Source organism: Oculina patagonica, chromosome 2 (assembly GCF_052425735.1).
Source record: "Oculina patagonica isolate OP01 chromosome 2, crgOcupat, whole genome shotgun sequence".
Classification (NCBI taxonomy): domain Eukaryota; kingdom Metazoa; phylum Cnidaria; class Anthozoa; order Scleractinia; family Oculinidae; genus Oculina; species Oculina patagonica.
Window position 1 is genome coordinate 36217344 of NC_135759.1, and position 18395 is coordinate 36235738.

Here is an 18395-nt window from a genome sequence, read left to right on the forward strand (position 1 = left end):
CACTCGTGAAATATGTGACCTCTTGAAAAGTTATATGATGCGCCGAACTTATTTTCTTCAAGGTTAACACGCGCCGCAGCGAGATCGTGTAGCAGGGATTCTTTGCGTCTGATGCGCTGCCCGCACCGCCGATGCCTTAGCGGTACCTCACAGGAATCATCGTCGCACCCGCCGCGAGCCCATGTTGGGCAGACCCTCACTTTGCCCTCAGCCTCACTTACTCTCACTGTGACCTATCACCACACCCTATCACGGGGATAAAGCAATAGTCACTTTGTTGCAGACATCGTACCCATTTCTCGCTACCATCAATGATTTTTATTTAAAAGGTCATGATAGAACTCTTCCAGGGTTTACAAGCACTAACTTGATGTCACGAACGGCTAGCCGGGTGGTGCAGTTTATTGTTAGGAAGTTGATGTCTATTATGAGTATATTTGACGTATAAATTACGAGACGGCTTGTAAAAACAATTGTCTTTATTACGGTCTGTTGGAGTTATTTTGGTATTTTAGTTGTGCTTGGGTTCAGTGCGACCGCGATTCGCAACGCAACCCAAGATGCAATCCTTTACACTCGCAACAAAAAATGAAACCTGAAATCTTTTTTTATTATTATTTATTTACATATGAAATAGGAGAAAGGCTTCACAACACATCATTCTACAATAATAAATGTATAATGTCACACAAAAAAATATACGTTCGATCCAGTACAACAAGGTAAAATTACTTATCAATAATCTGCTCACAACCGTGATGTTAACCGTTTCCAGGCCAAAACAGGGGAATCCGCCCGCATGGACTTTAGTCGTTTTAAAAACGTTAAATACTGCAGAAAAGCTACTACCCTAAAATTTATCTGGGGACAATTTTTAAATATGTCACTTGGAGAAATTGGATAACGATCAATCCAGCCCCATTTTAATTTCGCTGCGAAAGCTAAACGTATTGACTGTCAGGGAATGCTAGAACAACACATTGAAACAGGACAATTGACTGCTGTTATTTGCGATTTATGTTGCTTCGGCTTCTGAAACTGTACACTCGCCATGAACATCAGTTAATTCATTTGACTGGAAACTGACGGCGATGTGATGCTTTCCTTTTCTTGCCCCGGTGAACGTGGCGGAGATCTTGGCTTCTTCTTTAGCACCCACTGGACCCCTGTTAAATACAATTAAAAACAAATTCTGTGCAGTCCTGTTATGCCAGTGGGTACCCACCCACTGTTCTGGGAGGGAGGTCGCTATAGTGTTTCATACGGTGAGGTTCCACCCAAACGGGTACCATTTTTAGCTGGATGAATGTAAAAGGGTCGAAGTAAAGACACTTAAAAGGGTGGGAAAACTGTAATACAGGTATTTAAAAGGGACCATTTAAAATATTCCGAACAGAAGCATTTAACGGTGCGATTCATCTAAGTATTCTAAGAGTCACTCAAGAAAAACGTTTATGGAAAGGATGCAGTATTTCTGCGATAGACAAGTGAAAGCGGTATACCTTCTCTGTCAAAAACGGTAAATAAAAAGGTAAGGGTTTGAACCTCTGAGCAAAAGTAGCCATTCCCTTGCCCACTGCAAGGCCATAAAACGGGCGAGTGCCTTGTGATATGCCAGAAATGGTACAAACATTGAACTTAGAGAGTAAGGTGGCCTCCGTAACAGGGTAAAAAGGGGAGAGAGATAGGTAGAGTGAAAATCGCGAGGAGAGAGTACCAACTTTCCTTTTACCCGAATTATTCTCCCCTCCGCTCGCCCCCTCCCATTCTAGGCCTGCCAGACAGGCTTGGGATAAGGAGGTCGCTGTTCGACTTCATAAACCCAACCCCAATTTACTCTATCTCACTCAACATGGCATGTTGCTGTCAGTTCACCGCGTAATACTTACTTGCAATCAACGACCAAGGACTTGGGTTTCATACGAGTAGCTTCCAAGTGGAATTGTCCGTTTGTAAGAGGTTCTGGTAAAGGGTTTGTGAATGACACTGTAACTTCAACGTCTTCGCCTATCTTCACTTGTGTTGATGACGCCTGGACAACGTGAGAGAGAAAATGACTTAAAAGACAAAAGGAAATGGCGCGTATGTTTACATGACCTAATGACAACACGAGAAAAAGTTAAAAGTTATATTTTAGCCCGAGCCGCAGACAAGAATTGACATAAGATCTAGAAAAATAAGAACTTTCTCGTTCTTTCGTGTTTGCATCAAGCAAGATTTGGTAAGCAAGCGACCAATTTTTACTCCCTTCATAAAATAAAGCCAGCAAAATGCAACCGTGTAAAAAGAATACTATTCCTATTCCTAATGATGTTTACATAGCCTCATGACAAAAGAAAAAGCTTGTAAAGTTTCAAGCAAAACGACACAGACAAGTAAGATACATATATGATCAAAATGTTACAAACGTTAGAATGGCTAGAAATAAAGACAACAGTTAAAAGCTAACAGGCGGTTTTACAGAAAGGTGCGAACAAATTAACCAAACAATCGTCCCTTTTATAGCTTTTATGCACTGGTATAGTAGCTGTTTTTTGGGCCCTGTCCCCACCCGGGGGGCAAGGAACTAAGCATACCGATAGCGAAGCGCCGCCCCGAAAGGCGAGAGAAAAAGCGCGCCCCCCAAGGCCGGTCCGATGCGGCGGCCAGCGCCCGCGCCCCCAGAGCGAGGAGAGTGAACCGCGCCAAAGCCACCACAAACAGCGGGACGCCGCACGCCGACAGCAGGCCGCCGGACCCCAAAGACGCCACAACGAAAGGAGGCCCCAAGCGCCCCCCGAAGCGCCGCCGAGGCGCGGAGCGCCGCGGCGCATTCGAGTAAATACGGTAGTAGTTTTTAACAAAACGAAATTATTTTTTTAAAATTTCTATTGAAGAAAAATACGTCTTCTGGCTTTTGACATTTTCAAGTTAAGCTCATGATATATAGGTCACCTTAAACCTCTCTTAAAACACACCCAGTTCAATTAGCTTAGGCTGGTTATGAAAATAACGCAACGTGAACAATTAAGAGGTATGACATTTGGGGCTGTCACAAAGATGCTCGAAATTTCCCAAAAAGTTTCACCAAAGTCTAAAATGTTGCTCGAAAGTTGCCCCAAAAGATCCAAAACGAAAATTCTCTATACATATGCTAATTTCCCTTTGAAGGTAAGATTTCTAAGCATTTTCATGCAATTCAACTCCAACATATATATATATATCTAAATAGCATTTTAAGCCAAAATGTGTTGAATTTCAATGACTGTTTCACTTAGAACAATCCTAAAGATACCGATGCCGTCATGTTTGCTCAAGAGAGAATGAATGATCCGAACGTTGAAGGATCTTCTGAACTTTCTCGAAAGTCTTCGGCAAATTTCGTTAATCTTCGCAGAAGTTCGCAAAATGCTGGGAAACGTTGGTATGGCCTTCGAACAACACTCGAACAATCTGCAGAAATCTTCAGTCTAGAAATTGCAAAAAAGGTGCTCGAAAGTTGCTCGAGAGATGAAAAGTTGCCAAGCATCTTTGGGACAGTCTAAGTACAGTGATCACCATAGAGCGGACTGGTGTCGAAAGAGGTCGAAGATTGCGTTGTTGGGTACTACGCTAGTGAGGCGCGCCGCCACCACCTCGTGACAGCCGCCGTCCGCGCCGGCCGGTGCGGATGGTACTGGAGCTGTGTCCTGTGAGGCCAGAGTGGTGGACGACACTCAATTAAAAACTGCTCTAACTTACTGTAACTTTCAGCTTAGGTTTTGTTAATTCCACGACATCCTGCGTAGCAAAAGACTGGCCTGTTTCTTCTACCATACCCTTCACATATAGCTTGATAGTGCTCTCTGCACTAGACTTGGTTATGTAATCCTTGGGTTCAATTGTCAAGACTAACCTTTTTTCTAGATAGGAAAAAGGAACATAATCGATTAGTTTAGGAAAGAACAACGGCAAAAAAAGCATCACTCTTTCCAGGGTAATTTTAAAAGCTTGTCGTTTTCACAGGATCTTTCCAGCGGATTTATCTCTATTTTATTTTAACTTAGGTTTTTTTTTTTTCATTTCCGATTCAGTAAGGTTGAGCAAATTTTGGCTTCATATGTATTGAATTAGTCAATTTACACTAGCCTCCTCCCCTTCGGTGAATAGCTGTTATTATTTTTTAATAGTTTATTTAACTCTTTATCGTACTGCTTGGTAATATATTATAGTTATTTTAACTTTAGTTCTAGGTAACATCAATTTAATTTACTACTTATTTACAGCAACCTCCTAACACTGGCGGACCAAACGCTATTTAGGAAACACCTGATGGTATTGTACCCAGAATTTACCTGCATTTGAGTTTAAAAGGAATTGGAGCTTGTATCCTTTTAGTTTCTTGGCGGGAACACCAGTGTAAAAACTTAACACAGCTGTAAAGTTAACTTTGATGTTTCTCGTATTTTCCGACTTGTTTTCAACAACTACCGCGACGTCAAAACTGTTTCCCGCGTAAACAGTGTCCCTGACCTCTAGACGAAATTCAACATCTTCAACTTCAGATTTGTAAATCTCGTGTTCTTCGCGACTGCTGAACTGGAATGCAAATTTAACAGCATCTCGCTCTTCTTCTGAACCTGTCAACAAAAGAAGATCTGAGTTAGTTTTGCATTCCAGTGTTAACGGTTTTTAACCGGACGAACAAGTTTCATAAACACTATGAGAGCTACTAAGGGTTACTCTCCAAGACACACTTTTGACACAGCTTCAACAGACAGACAGACAGACACCGACAAAGAAGCAGGCAGCGAGAGACACACGGACATTTGGACATAGAAATAAATAGACCCACCTTCAGGATAAAGAATAGAGAGACTGGTAGACAGACAGACAGTCTGACACACGGACGGACGAACGGGCCGATGGACGGAAGGACGGACGGACGGACAAACAGACAGGCAGACAGAGTCGCGCATGGAGAAAGACACAGACATATAAAGACAGACAGACAGACAAACAGACAGACAGAGATGCAAGCCGGAAGAAATAGAAAGTCGCGCGTGACGAGAGTCGCAGACATAAATAGACAAACAGAAACTCAAACAAACCAACCTTCAGGATATTTGTATTCGTGGGTAATATCCTCTCTTTCTTCGGAGCCTGGAGTCTTGGTGCTCACAGTATTCCCAATACATTTCTTGTCCACATTCGTGGCTTTCATTGAACCGTCCGCTTTCTTGACATCCCAGTACACACGATCACCATTTACTTCCGCAAACACAAACGCTGTGTCATAAGGTAGATACACCTCGCCTTTTTTTACCGCTTTGACGGATGCAGGACCACAACGAAAGACACCTGAAATAGATATTAATTAAGAAATGTGTTTGATATCTCAAATATATATATATATTTTTTTTTTTTTTTTTTTTTTTTTTTTTTTTTTTATATAATTATAAAAATTAAAAATATAATATTATTATATTAATAATATAATTTTTTTTTTTTCTTTGATATCTCAAATCTTATTTAATAACACTTTTCATCTCTCCCAAAATCGATCACTGGAAGAAAAATGATTGCATTTTTAATGAAATAAGTCTGAATTGACCTAGCTGGACTCCATAACTAAATTACTAACATATCGCTAACCGAGCTGGCCTCCCCTATAAGCCTGGTGGTTTCCTGGAGGTTTCCTCGCCGTACCTACCTTAGTTTTTGTTGTAAAATTTCATTTCAAAAGTGGCTAATAAATGATGATGATGATGATGATGATGATCAGATGATTATGATGATGATGATAAAAAAAAAAGATAAGAAAAACCGTAATTGAGAGCAGGGGAGTATCTGTATTCATTGGTGTTTATAAAATGTTGAGAACATATCTTTGTCGCTGTTAAACCAATTGTCTTACCTCCACTTGTCTCTTGTGGCGTGGCATCATGAGCCTGCCATCCATCATGACCGTCTGGCAAATCAGGACGCTTGAACCATGACTCGTTCCACACGTGATAGTTCCTGTAATGTTATAAGTTATAAGCATACAAACAGTGTTTTTTTTTATTTGAAAGGAATTATTATTCGCCTGTATAAAAAACCTATTGACTCGATTTATACGTTTCAGGCGGACGTGCCGGAGGCTCTCTAGGCGAGCACGTAAATACATACCATACAGAGTCGTTCATGCGTTCTATGAGGTCTCCTTCCTCATCAAAATGATAATCAATTGTCATGCTTCCATCTGAGTCGTGAGCAGAATCGAAGTTTGTCACGCTTCTGGTTGGGATTCCTAACGCTCGTGACACTGTAACGCAATACAGCAATAATTAGAATCAGAAAACTTATTTACTAAGACGTAATCATTCTATTCCAGCCTAGTAACAATTCTATAACTATTCTAGTTCCAAGAATAGTAAATACAATCGAACCTATCCTCAGGGACAACTCTATAAAACAAACACCTCTATTTAACGAACAGTTCACTTGGTCCGAGAGATACCAGAATTCAGTATAGTCTTACCTCGATAGTGCATGACAATGCCGACACTCTAAAATTAATAGTTTTTCCCTTGCACCCTTGCGTGTTCTTATTTTGATAACCATTGATATTAAATAAATAAATATTAACCAGATGCGACGGTACCGAGTAAGTGAAAGGTTTCAATTTTTAAAAAGCGTAATCTCTAAACGTTAATCTTTTAATGAATGACCCATATATATTTAAATGATCACGATTTTTTACATTAATATTTCTTACATGCAGTCACTAGCCCAGAGAACACCCAGCACTGTCCATACCGCACGACTTTCTTTGTTCTCCAAAACTCTTCCAGAATGGCAGTACTTCCGGTCCAAGCCAATGGCGCCGTCGTGCCTGGAGGGAAAGCTATTGGACCAACGCCCCGACAGAATCCCACCATCTTTGTCATTTGAGTTGGCCTGCGTAAAATGAAAGCGGGGAATAGACACGGAAAATGAAATTGTTCAACATCATAATGAGTAACACTCTAATCAGTTGTCATTGTCCTGACTGGGGAACCAGATAATTATTTCCCCGCCGAAAATGCCGGCACGGTTTGTCGTTTGATTAACGTATCACAGAAACATGGATCTAAATTTGATAACAGTTAAGTTCTCTTTATACATCAGAAATGAACCTTTAAAGATGATTTCTAGTCCGTACTGCGCAGACTCAGAGTTTGTATTCATATCTACTTTGAATCCGTTGAAACGTACACTTCGGTGATAGCTTACATGAAGTTTATTTAGTTCGCCATTACGGATCGTTTCGTTCAAAATTCACAATGGCTAACACGTCCGTTTGATAAATCGTCAGCGTGTCCTTTACTGGTTATTATTGTTTTGCAAGGATAATTGGCGTTAATAATGCAGAAAATGGTACGGTTTGTCTCGGAATTTGATTATGTTTTGCAAGTAAACATTCTTCTGTTTGTGAGACTTGACAAACATTGAGGCGGCGCTTGCGCAGTACGGACTCGGAAATGCACCTTTAAGGCCATTTTGGAATAATGGCGGTTACAGCCTCTAAATTCTCGAGGTATTTTTTTAAAATTTCCGATTACCATACGAGTGGGAAATTTAAACGATCGACAAGACCGGAGAAAAGACAAATTTTCCTCGGATTCTTTCTGTTTGAATAGTTACGCTAGTAGGGGTGACAGTTCTATCATAAAGTTAAAGCTTCAACTTACAAGCGTGATATCTCCAATTTCAGTCGGGAGAATAAGTGCCGGTTATGGCAAATCTTGCATTGAAGCACTCGAAGAATTTCTGAATTATTTCATTCAATCAAAAACTAGCGTGAGTGCTCACGAGTACCCCGAAAGCAATCGCGCGTACAAATACGTCATGTTGCTGGTTAGTCACTTCTCGGAGAAGTGATGTCGCCATCAACTGGCGCTTGTTCCCCCGACTGAATTTGTTTCTTTATATGTAAAATGCAGCGGCGCGGTTGTGGAATAAAACTAAAAATGTGCTGTCTTGTCCTCGCTGAGCTGCTGTATTTTGGTTTTGTTAGTTTAAGGGTATAAAGGTATAAAAGCCAAATTTTCCCAATAACGGCGGTGAATGCATGTAGCGCGTTGACGCGAGGGTGAGGAAAGAGGTAATTTCGACTATTAGAATTACGAAAAGGGAAGATTCAAGTTTCACGGTTTTCTCTTTTCTCTTTTCTCTTTCCCCGACTATGATTAGGTCCCAATTTCGTCGATAGAATATTAGAATCGATAGAAATGCCGGTCTCATATATCACTTACCATCGCCGATATTGTTCGCACGACATGGATTGGACTGGACCGCGCGATACAGGAAAGTTCAGCTTTATCCAGCAGCCACAGTGCACAGTTTAAAGAAACATCCTCAAACTGAAAATAAAGAGTCAAATCAGTTATTATAATTAATAAAGATAGCCATACATAGCCTTACGATTAACCTGAAGGCCTAAAGGAACCACCGGCTTTAGATCGAGTAAGAACATCGGCCAAATTAGATTAAAATCGAAGTACCGTGCAAAAAAGGGCCAGATTCAACAATAAACTTGCTATGGATCTGGTGACCAATAAACACAGAATCGACAATTCCGATGGATAGTGATGTTGTCAAAAACCGGGTTTTACTAAAAGCAGGCCCGCGGCCCGGCGGCCCACGGCCCGCGGCCCGCGGCCCGCGGCCCACGGTCCACTTCACGGCCCGCGGCCTGGCGGCCCGCGGCCCACCTCTCGGCCCGCGGCCCGCGGCCCACAGATTTTTAAGTGCTAATAAAGAAAAACTATAATTTCAGTTGTCGGTGACGAGGCGCGTGTTTACAGGATCGAGTTCTCGCTGTTAGGACTGTTAGTGTGACATTTACTTGAGCTTAGCAATAAAGCCTTTTGAACTACAATAATTTAAAATTTTGTTACCTATATGGGTCTGTAGGTCAACTGGAGCTCCCGGGGGGGGGGGGGGGCACTCCCTATATTGGCCTATACGGGGAGGCTCCGCACGAAAGGGTACCTTTCTCATGCTTCAGGTATATAAAAGGGTAGGAATTTCACAAGCTAAGGTATATAAAAGGGTAGGGATATTGCTCATTTAGGTATTTGAAAAGGCCTTTAATTAAAATATTTCGAACAGACGCACCTTATGGAGGTATCATTTAAATTTGTTAAGAGCTACATAAAAATGGCATCAAGACTTCCTGTTTTAGGCATTTGTCCTGTCTTTTCGGTATATGAAAGGGGTACCTTTTTTTAGTAAAAGGTATACGAAAGGGGTGCCTTTTCTGTCAAAATGGTATACAAAAGGGTAAGGGGTTGGACTTTGGGGCGGAGCCTCCCCGTACAAAACGCTTTTGAGTAGCCCCCCCCCGGGCTGGAGCTCTTGCCTTTCTTTCAAGAATTTAAGTTTTCATGCTATAAATGTCCACGTTCTGGCTTTCATAAACTTGTTAACATATCGATCGTAGACATCGTAAGACATGGATTAATTCAACTTCAACTTCAACTTGGAAGTAGCCAAATAATACACAAATTGTGTATACACATGTTAGCCAGCAAAAGGAGTTCTCGGGTTCGCTAAAATAAACAGAAAAGTGCAGCCGGACCGATCGTCTTTACTTCGCATTTTTGGAGGATGTTGCAAAGCACGGGCGCGGGTGGCCTGGGTACCGTAAAAATGTTCCAGGCGTTGCATGCTCCGTCGACAATGTTTTTTCCGATCGTAAAGTTGTTGTTATCCATTTATCACGCTGTTTCTTCATAAATAAAAGGACCTATGAAGGTAAACTTGAAGCATATGGGGTAAGAACACCATAAACTGGAAGGCTACAAGATTTTCCGATGCAAACTTCTTCTTTTTAAGTTGTAAAACATATCGATCGAGTTAAAGTTAAAAGTGACCCCCGAGGAAGAATTTTTACGTTCAGATCCCCCCTCCCGCCCCAGAGGTGGGCCGCGGGCCGCGGGCCGAGAGGTGGGCCGCGGGCCGCTAGGCCGCGGGCCGTGAGCCCGTGAAGTGGACCGTGGGCCGCGGGCCGTGGGCCGCCGGGCCGCGGGCCTGCTTTTAGTAAAACCCGTCAAAAACCAGTTTTGGTAAAATTAAATGCTATTTTTACGTGAACGAGATTTGATAGCCCGGCTGGTACCGAACGAACATGAAATAACAGCATCCGACACGTGTAAGGAAGGACATGAGCTTGATTCTTGTGGGAGACTCAGAATTGACTAGAGGGTTAGAGGTTTTTTCTTGTCTGGGTCGTTCTTTGTTTTACCTTGCTTGAGAGTTTCACATGTTTTTACACCGAAGATGAACCTTCTCACGATATAACAGTTTTACCTGTCCAAACGTCCATGGAATTGACTCCTCCTGTCCTGAAACACCTTTCCATATGTATCCAAAGTCTTCCATGACGTATTCATTACGATGTTCATCGTTGTCCATATAAACTGCATCTTCTGTCAAATGAGCGAATCAAAACGTGTAAGCTGCAACAGAACCAGCTTCAATTCAATCTTGAATGAATTTAACAGAAAACAGGGCTTCAGTACGAGAAATATGGGAAGGCATATTATTCAAGGTAATAACTTCTTCTTAAAAAAGCCTTTTTTTCAGTCGGGCTTCATACATCAAAATCAACATCTTATTACACCCAATTGTCAGGTACGTTGAAAGACGAGGCATTTGAGTGACAAGTAAAAATTACAAATAACTACTGTACTGAGACAGAAACCATATCAGCCGTAGCATGCATGGACTTGTATATGTGGGTTACATTTTAAAGCAAATCTAAGCTTAATGAAATCATGTCGTACCACTTCTAAGCAATTTATATGACGAAATTGTCTCATGCATGTGTTTAGCAAATTTTCGGATTTAAAAATTCGGCTACGAAATATATACTTGTGTCCCCAAAGGAAGGCACTAGATACACAATTACCTGAGCACCAAGCATTGAACAAAACACAAATCTGTTCGTCGTGTTTGTATCGAAACAAAGATTCCTCTCCAGAGGATTCCTTGTGTTTAGTCTCGATGAACATTTCATATCGACCAATGATGGCTTTTGCTGAAGACATGATTGACAGGCGGACAGTGCTTCCATTGGCTTCTTTGACCTGCATTCCCCACTGTTTGGGGTTCAGGTTATCTTGAGATGCGACTCGCACAATAGATCCTTTGCTTTCCTGAGGACGTTTGCCTACAAGATTAACAATATATAAAAATGCATGGAAACCAATGAGGATATTTTGTATATACATCATTGCTGAACATCGATCAGTAGTTAAATATTATGTGAATTTCACGTCTAATCCAGTCCGTGGTTTCCCGCATCAGAGTGTTTTAGCTAACGGACGTCTCTAAGCCATGCGTCTCTACGTCCGCTCTTCATTACGTTCTACGCTTCGCTTCGAAATTCTCTGAAAATTCGCAACTTTCTTCGCGAACTTCGCGAACTTACTAACATATCACAAAGTCAAAAAATACTTGTTCCAAAACAAAATGTGCACGCAAACTTGCTAAATTAGGTAAAAGGTAAAATCTGTGTCCGAGCCAAGTGGCACATACAGCCGGAGCTTATCCCGGTTTCCGTAGCATTAAGCGACTAGGAGTATTGCTACTCCCCCTAGATTGGATACTAGTCCATCGCAGTAAATTTGCTGGTACTGTGAGAGTAAAGTGTCTTGTCCAAGAACACATCGCAGCGTGTCGGCCAGGCGTCGAACCCGGGCCGTTCGACTCGGAGTCTAGCGCGCTAACCATTAGACCACCACACCTCACATAAAACTTGCTTAATTACTAATTCTAATTGCGTAACCGGTAGCATCCACGTGCATGCACGTAAGACACGACAACAATATTCTAAAAGTAAAACAAGTAGTTAAACAACCATTGTGCTGCACCTGTAACAAACTGTACCACAATGATGTCATCCTCCTGATTGTAGTCTCTGTTGAACGTCACAGTGACGTCAAACACCTGTCCCCTTCTGAGTATCAGCTCTTGTATCTCATAGTCATCGGTTTTATGAGCCTCTCTGTTTTCATCTTTGTGAAGATCGACTGTCACAGGTTTTAATTGGGATGCTGCAGAGGATAAAATTGAACTTACGATCGTGTCGACTGTGAAAAATCTCTGCATGGATATATGTTTTATTGACTGACTGACTGACTGACTGACTGACTGACTGACTGACTGACTGACTGACTGACTGACTGACTGGCTGACTGACTGGCTGACTGACTGGCTGACTGACTGATCATTTGAGTGATGGAATGATTGATTGATTGATTGATTGATTGATTGAATGATTGATTGATTGATTGATTGTTTGATTGATTGATTGATTGATTGATTGATTCATTGATTGATTGTCCTACATACACTTACTATGTTTCCACCTTACGTCATAGGTGAAAGAACAGTAATGCTCGCACACATTTTTTGTCTAGGCAATCAGTGACATACAATGAATGGGCAGCCAGCTTAGTCAAACTGCGAACAGACACTGTTTTATCTGATTTCATTACTGCAAACTAGTTAAATGTTTAAGTTAGGTTACAGGTAAATGATTCTTTCTGCAATCTAATTGTACCTTCCTCGTCTTTTCCGTTGTCAATCCTCAGGGCATCGTTTTGTTCTCTGAATTCTTTATCGGGTAAAACATTGTCTCGTCCCTCTCCCTCTCCCAGACTTGACCTGTTACCGCTGCTTGAATCCTCCCTGCCGATAAAAAGTAATCATATAATCAGACTACCTATGTGGAGTTATTCTTAGAGACCTATGTTAAGCTATCTCTCACAGCTAGCATGATGATACTGATAAAGAACGTTTAATAAAAACTTGTAAAAAGGTTAGTGTCAGCACAATCAAGCAATGGAAACAGATTCCTATAGCCATGGCAACATCTAAAGAAGCTAAAACATTTTCCATTCTTTTTACGACTAATAAAATTCAAAGCACTCAAGACACTTCATCCTTTTCGTCGGGTCTGGGCACTCTTTGAAAGCGCTGGATCGGTGATGGGGGAGGGGTTAGTGGTAAATTGCGATCGCTTGATATACCAACCAGGAGAAGTAGAAATGCGCGTTTTTGTTTATAGTTTTGTTTTGTTGTTGTTGTTATTATAATTTTACATTGTTTTATTTTTTGTTTCGATTGTTTTCATAAATAGACAATGAAGCAAAGCACCGGCCTGAACACCTATTATGCTTAAAATTAACTTTGCAGAAAAAATGCTTGCAATGAAGAGAAAACACCGGTAACAAGTTACTTACGGTAAATCGTGGGACTCAGCAGGTTGAACTTCATTTCCTTCAGGTCTGTTGAGCATAATAAAAAATTGTTAAAATCATCTGTATTTTAATGGTTCTTTTGCACTTATCTATTAATTAAATAAAAAAAAATCCGTAAGCTTTTCTTAATGTAATTGTTGCGGTAAGAAAGCATAATTCTCTCCCACATCGATGTTACAAACAATATTCATGGTAAAATTTTATACATCAGACTTTTCAGTACTTTGAAAAACTCGATCCCTCAACTCATTCTTGTCCGGCAACAAAAATATACAAAATTGACCATTTTTACGACTGAATTTATTCAGGAGTATTGTAGCTAGCCCAATGGCACTCGCATGGTTGGTCGTTCCATCATCTGTAAACTTCTCATTGCAACTCCGCTGACCAGCAGATACACTAGAAGAAAGAGTGTAGCAAGACGGCCGTATAAAGGCGGTCTTTTGAAATTTAAAGGGGTTTACAAGTAAAACAAGAAGCAAAGAAACAAAATATGGCTGGCAATTATATGTGGAAAGTATTCGACCGCCGAAAAAGTGGAAATTGAGAGCCGCAAAAGCGATGTAACGATTGATCTCTTTCGTATATATCTGTTGAGCTAGCGTCGTACATGTAGGAACATTCGAAAACTAAATCGTGTCTCACATAAGCTTTATTAACGATGGATCTATCTAGAAACGAGAGCGTTGGGTAAAATCGAGTGCGTGGCTGCTTGTTCGGAACAAAAGGAAGAGCTTTTCAGATGAAACAGCACAATTTAATACATTTCTACCTGAATCAGTCTATATGTTCTGATATATTTATTTACAGCGTTATTACTTAACGGCTTACATGTAAATTATTCTGCAATGCATACCTACGGAGCGATATAATAAACAAACCATTTTAGTGCTACTGGTTAAAAAAAAGAAAAAAAAGGTAAAAAGAAAAAAATTTGTCTCTCTATGATTGGAACTCGCGACCTCTCGATCCGCAGTCACATGCCTACCCGAGTGTGGTACTCAGACATACTTAGTCACACAAGGCAAAAATATCTTATATCAATGTAATAGACATTCCGCTGTTTATCTGTTATCATGTGCATCAAAGAAATGTTTGAATCACCTGCTGCTCATAAATTTTCAAGGAATGAAAACTAAACTTTTAAACTTGGCAAAAAAATTCAGTCGTGGCTCGAAGAGCTCTTTGATTATTCAATAACTTCAAACGGTATTGCTAGCAATGAAGACTCCAGCGTTAAGGCTCGTGTACTGACGGTATATTTCATATAGAGTCGTTACAGCAGGCCTAGCTATGTATATGATGGTTTGTACTCAAATACAGGCTTCGGTTCAGTTATCTTTGTTAACAGCAAGATGGCGTCAAGCGATAAACTACTGGTACAAAATTTTGGTGTCGACTATAAGCTATGTAGTCAACGGTTGCACTTGCTGACTTTGTATTGTTGTCTTCTTATAAGAATAAACTTTGAAATATCGTTATTTTGGTTATTTAACACTAGCATTTTTTAAAAAGCATAATTTAGAAAGCCTGGCATAATTTCGCAAAATTGCGAGCACTGCTTATAACATAATATGCTACTGTTACGAGGGCAATCAACGAAAGCCTACAATAAAGACAGAAAAAGCTTAGCATACGGCGATGGCTGTGCTCCGCCTGACGGTGGTCCGTTTTGTTCGTTCCTGTTGAAATCAGAAATAAAAAATATATTAATATTTGCCACAACCAGATGTAAAAGTACTAGTTGCTATGTTTTAATGTTTTTTGAACATATCTTAACTATAGCTAAGCATTTGGTGTTTGGGAGCCCCACCCCCACCGCCCCCCATCCTCACCACAATGGTGTGAGTTAAGTCTTGGTATATCACAACATTGAATAGGGGGAAAGTGGGAGGAAAATAGAAAATCTTCCTAACCCTTTTGTCTGTGGACTAATTGAGATAATTGACATTCAAGTGATCTATTTTTCCTTGCACGATCTTGCTACGTAGTAACTTTAAGTTACTAGTAACTGTTTAGAGTAACATAACATGCTACTGTTACGGCCACAATCAACAAAAGTCTTCTATATATTTAATATTTATGCAGCAAAAAAACTTAACGTACGGCGATGGCTGTGCTCCGCCTGACGGTGGTCCGTTTTGTTCGTCTCTGTTGAAAATAAGAACAAAGAATAAACTACAATATTTAGAGAGGAAGCCACATCAGCTCTAGCTGATTTTCATGCGGGTCCTCTATCCAGGTCGAATTGGAATTTCAAAGTGTTTTTGTGGAGGATGTAAGGCGAGAACCAACAACAAACTCAACCCACATATGACGTCGAGTTCCAGGAATCGAACCCGGGCCACACTGGTGGGAGGCGAGCGCTCTCACCACTGCGCCATCCCTGCTCCTCAATGAATAAATTAGTATTGGCTAGTTTGCACTGAAGTTTGCTTAAGTCTGCAAAGTAAAAAATCTTTTTCCTCTTCACATCTCACTCTAACGCAGGGGTGTCAAACTTGACAGTCGTGCAAATTATACCAAGCTTCTCCCATTTCTGATAGTACCGTTATGCTATAGCCCATCATATAAACATGTTCGTGAAAGGCAGGTCATGCGATACCTATACTACAAAGAGTATCTTTAACCCACTGACACTGGATCTAAAACGATCGATTGATTTTTTTTCCCATAAAAGCTTAGAGTAAAAAATAAACACCGCATATGACTCATATGAGGCAGCTTGGCAGACGACACATACCGTGAGCTGTGCCCTCCTTCAGGTTCAACTCTTTTGCCGCGCCCCTTCCTGTGCAAAAGTTGTAAAGAAGCGTCACTTAATGAATTGTCGTTTTATAGCATCTTCCCAGATTATATTTAGGCTTAAAGTGATTTGAGGGTTTGTAAATGGTCAAATAAATGTTGAAGGTTTAATTATTATAATAATAATAATAATAATAATAATAATAATAATAATAATAATAATTTATTCAACAACTCTTTTAAAGTGATATATAAAAATTATATTACTAAAAGGAAATCTAGGAAATCTAAAGGTTATCCCTGAGGGACAGCAACTTTGACATTGTCAGTATTATTGCCTTCCCAGATTCCGAATAGGTAACGCTTTGTACAAGTAATTTTACCATTCTTAACCAATGAGAACAGTCCACAGATGGCAGTTCCTGAGCCAGAAAAACGTGAAAAACTTTGAAAATTAAGAAAAAAGTAAAACTGAACTACATATCAAGTTGCCCCCACCAGGACGCCCGCGAGACAAAATCCTTGTATGGGCCTGCTGTAAATTGTTTATAAACTAAGTTTAGATTTAAAAATCTACAGATATCAGGTTTTTTACACATCGATAATTCATACTCTTTTATATTGTCTAAAGGAGGCACGGTGGCCAAGCTAATGGACAGCGAGTTGAATTCTAGGTCGAGCTTCATATGTGTTGGTTATTTTTGTTTTACATTTCTTTAATTTGTATGCGACAGAATCTTGTGACAGCGTGACATAACGGTAATCGATAAATTGTTAAAGATAATCCATTCAATTCAAAGCGATGTTGTTCAGGGATCCTTTATTTTTTGGTTAAGGTGGCTTTTAATGAGTACTGCTGGAATGAGTATCTAGTTTACTGTCTTACATAAAGCTAAAAAATGCCAAACGTTTGTTAATATATAAAGTACAGTTAGTATTATTGTGAAGTTGTTATTATTCGTTGCTAAGATAAAACCACGTAAACAATCTGTAACAGTAGAGAAATGCAAAGCTTGATCAAGATTCTTGCTTCGGTTTTTTCACCATTTTTCTTTTGTTTCATTCCTTCTAAACTTGTATTTTCTTGACCCAAATTCTTCTTTTTCTTAATTGACGGGTTTTTCTTGCAGCAGCAAAATGAGATGCAACTTATTGTAGGAACCTAATTTACTCAATACGTTGTCAACATCGCTCAGAACTCGAGTAGACCCATGATGGGCGAAACGAATGAATCGAACATTTATCTGTAGTTAAAAATGTGGCAGAGGTCGTAAAAGTAAATCGAAATTAACTATGTTATTTCAGTATTATTGCAAAAATGAGTGATACATCTAGTTACCTATTAGCCATACACAAATAATTGCATCACGACTTATAAAGATAGTACCGAATTCCATAGCTACAAGGGAAAAAAGTCCACTTACCGAAGATTAAAACTGCCAGGTTGCTTCTTTTGTTGAGACATTCAAGCTATCCAACACAAAACAAACAATCTCCGGAAGGTTTGTTTACGGGCGAAATAAAACTTTCGAATTTTTGTCGTCACGCAAACCTGATTGTGTTTGTGGCGACACTAACCGCGGTTTTGATATTGCCTCATTAATATTAGCTTCCATTGTTTATTGAAAGAAAATTAAACTTTATTTTGCATTTCATTTCCTCGCGTGAGTAAGTTTCAACATAAACCGTCCGCTGTGCGATCATGTAGGCAAAATTTTTTTAACAATAGATTTATCGCAAATGAAACTTTCTCATGCGTGTGGATGCGATAAATTGATAACGTCTGACCTGACAAGTGGGATATTCCATAGTATGCCAAGAGAAAGTGTTGTGTAACTATTTTATACCATGCCATAGAAAATACGCTTACAAAATTTCGTCGAGAATAAGATCGCAGAGCACGATGGGGAGGTTGGGTTGAATACTGTCGAAAATACAACGGCTTTCCTGTATTCTGATTGGCTGCATTTTCTATGGCATGGTATAAATCGTTTTACATCAATGCCATTGAGTGTCTACATCGTAACACAAGTCATTTTGCTTACATCCGTCCGTAGAAAATGAAAATGCAGTACATGTAACTATACGAGATACGTATATTTTATCAGGACAAGAATCAAGCACATTGCTTCACAAATTATCAAATCAGCATTGCGCAATACGGGCATGCGTATCTCGCTAAGCATCTAGCATTAGTGACTAATAATAGTTTTGACTATAGCTGCCCCCGCCCTGTATATGGTTTTATTTACTATCAGTAATCAAAGATAAGTGAGCGCATATTGTCGCCTTCGATACTTATTATTGGAAGTGGTCATAGCACTAGCACTAATTCCATGCACTACCCAAATGGGCTACCCTCAATGACAAATACTACTTTTAAAAACTGATGTATTA

General features: G+C 40.0%; 1 protein-coding gene across 1 annotated transcript; it reads right to left on the reverse strand.

The window, feature by feature from the left end:
- Positions 1 to 589: 589 nt before the first annotated feature.
- LOC144644493 (protein-glutamine gamma-glutamyltransferase K-like) lies at positions 590 to 17550 on the reverse strand. The gene is given in 19 exon segments (XM_078503985.1): positions 590 to 1166; positions 1890 to 2032; positions 3721 to 3881; positions 4314 to 4598; positions 5074 to 5319; positions 5876 to 5979; positions 6130 to 6265; positions 6719 to 6839; positions 6841 to 6900; positions 8238 to 8345; positions 10297 to 10415; positions 10898 to 11158; positions 11862 to 12044; positions 12554 to 12681; positions 13236 to 13280; positions 14891 to 14935; positions 15360 to 15404; positions 15997 to 16044; positions 17423 to 17550. Coding segments are annotated over 19 exon segments (2430 nt in total). The 5' UTR covers positions 17464 to 17550; the 3' UTR covers positions 590 to 1015.
- Between the last annotated feature and the right edge of the window lie 845 nt (positions 17551 to 18395).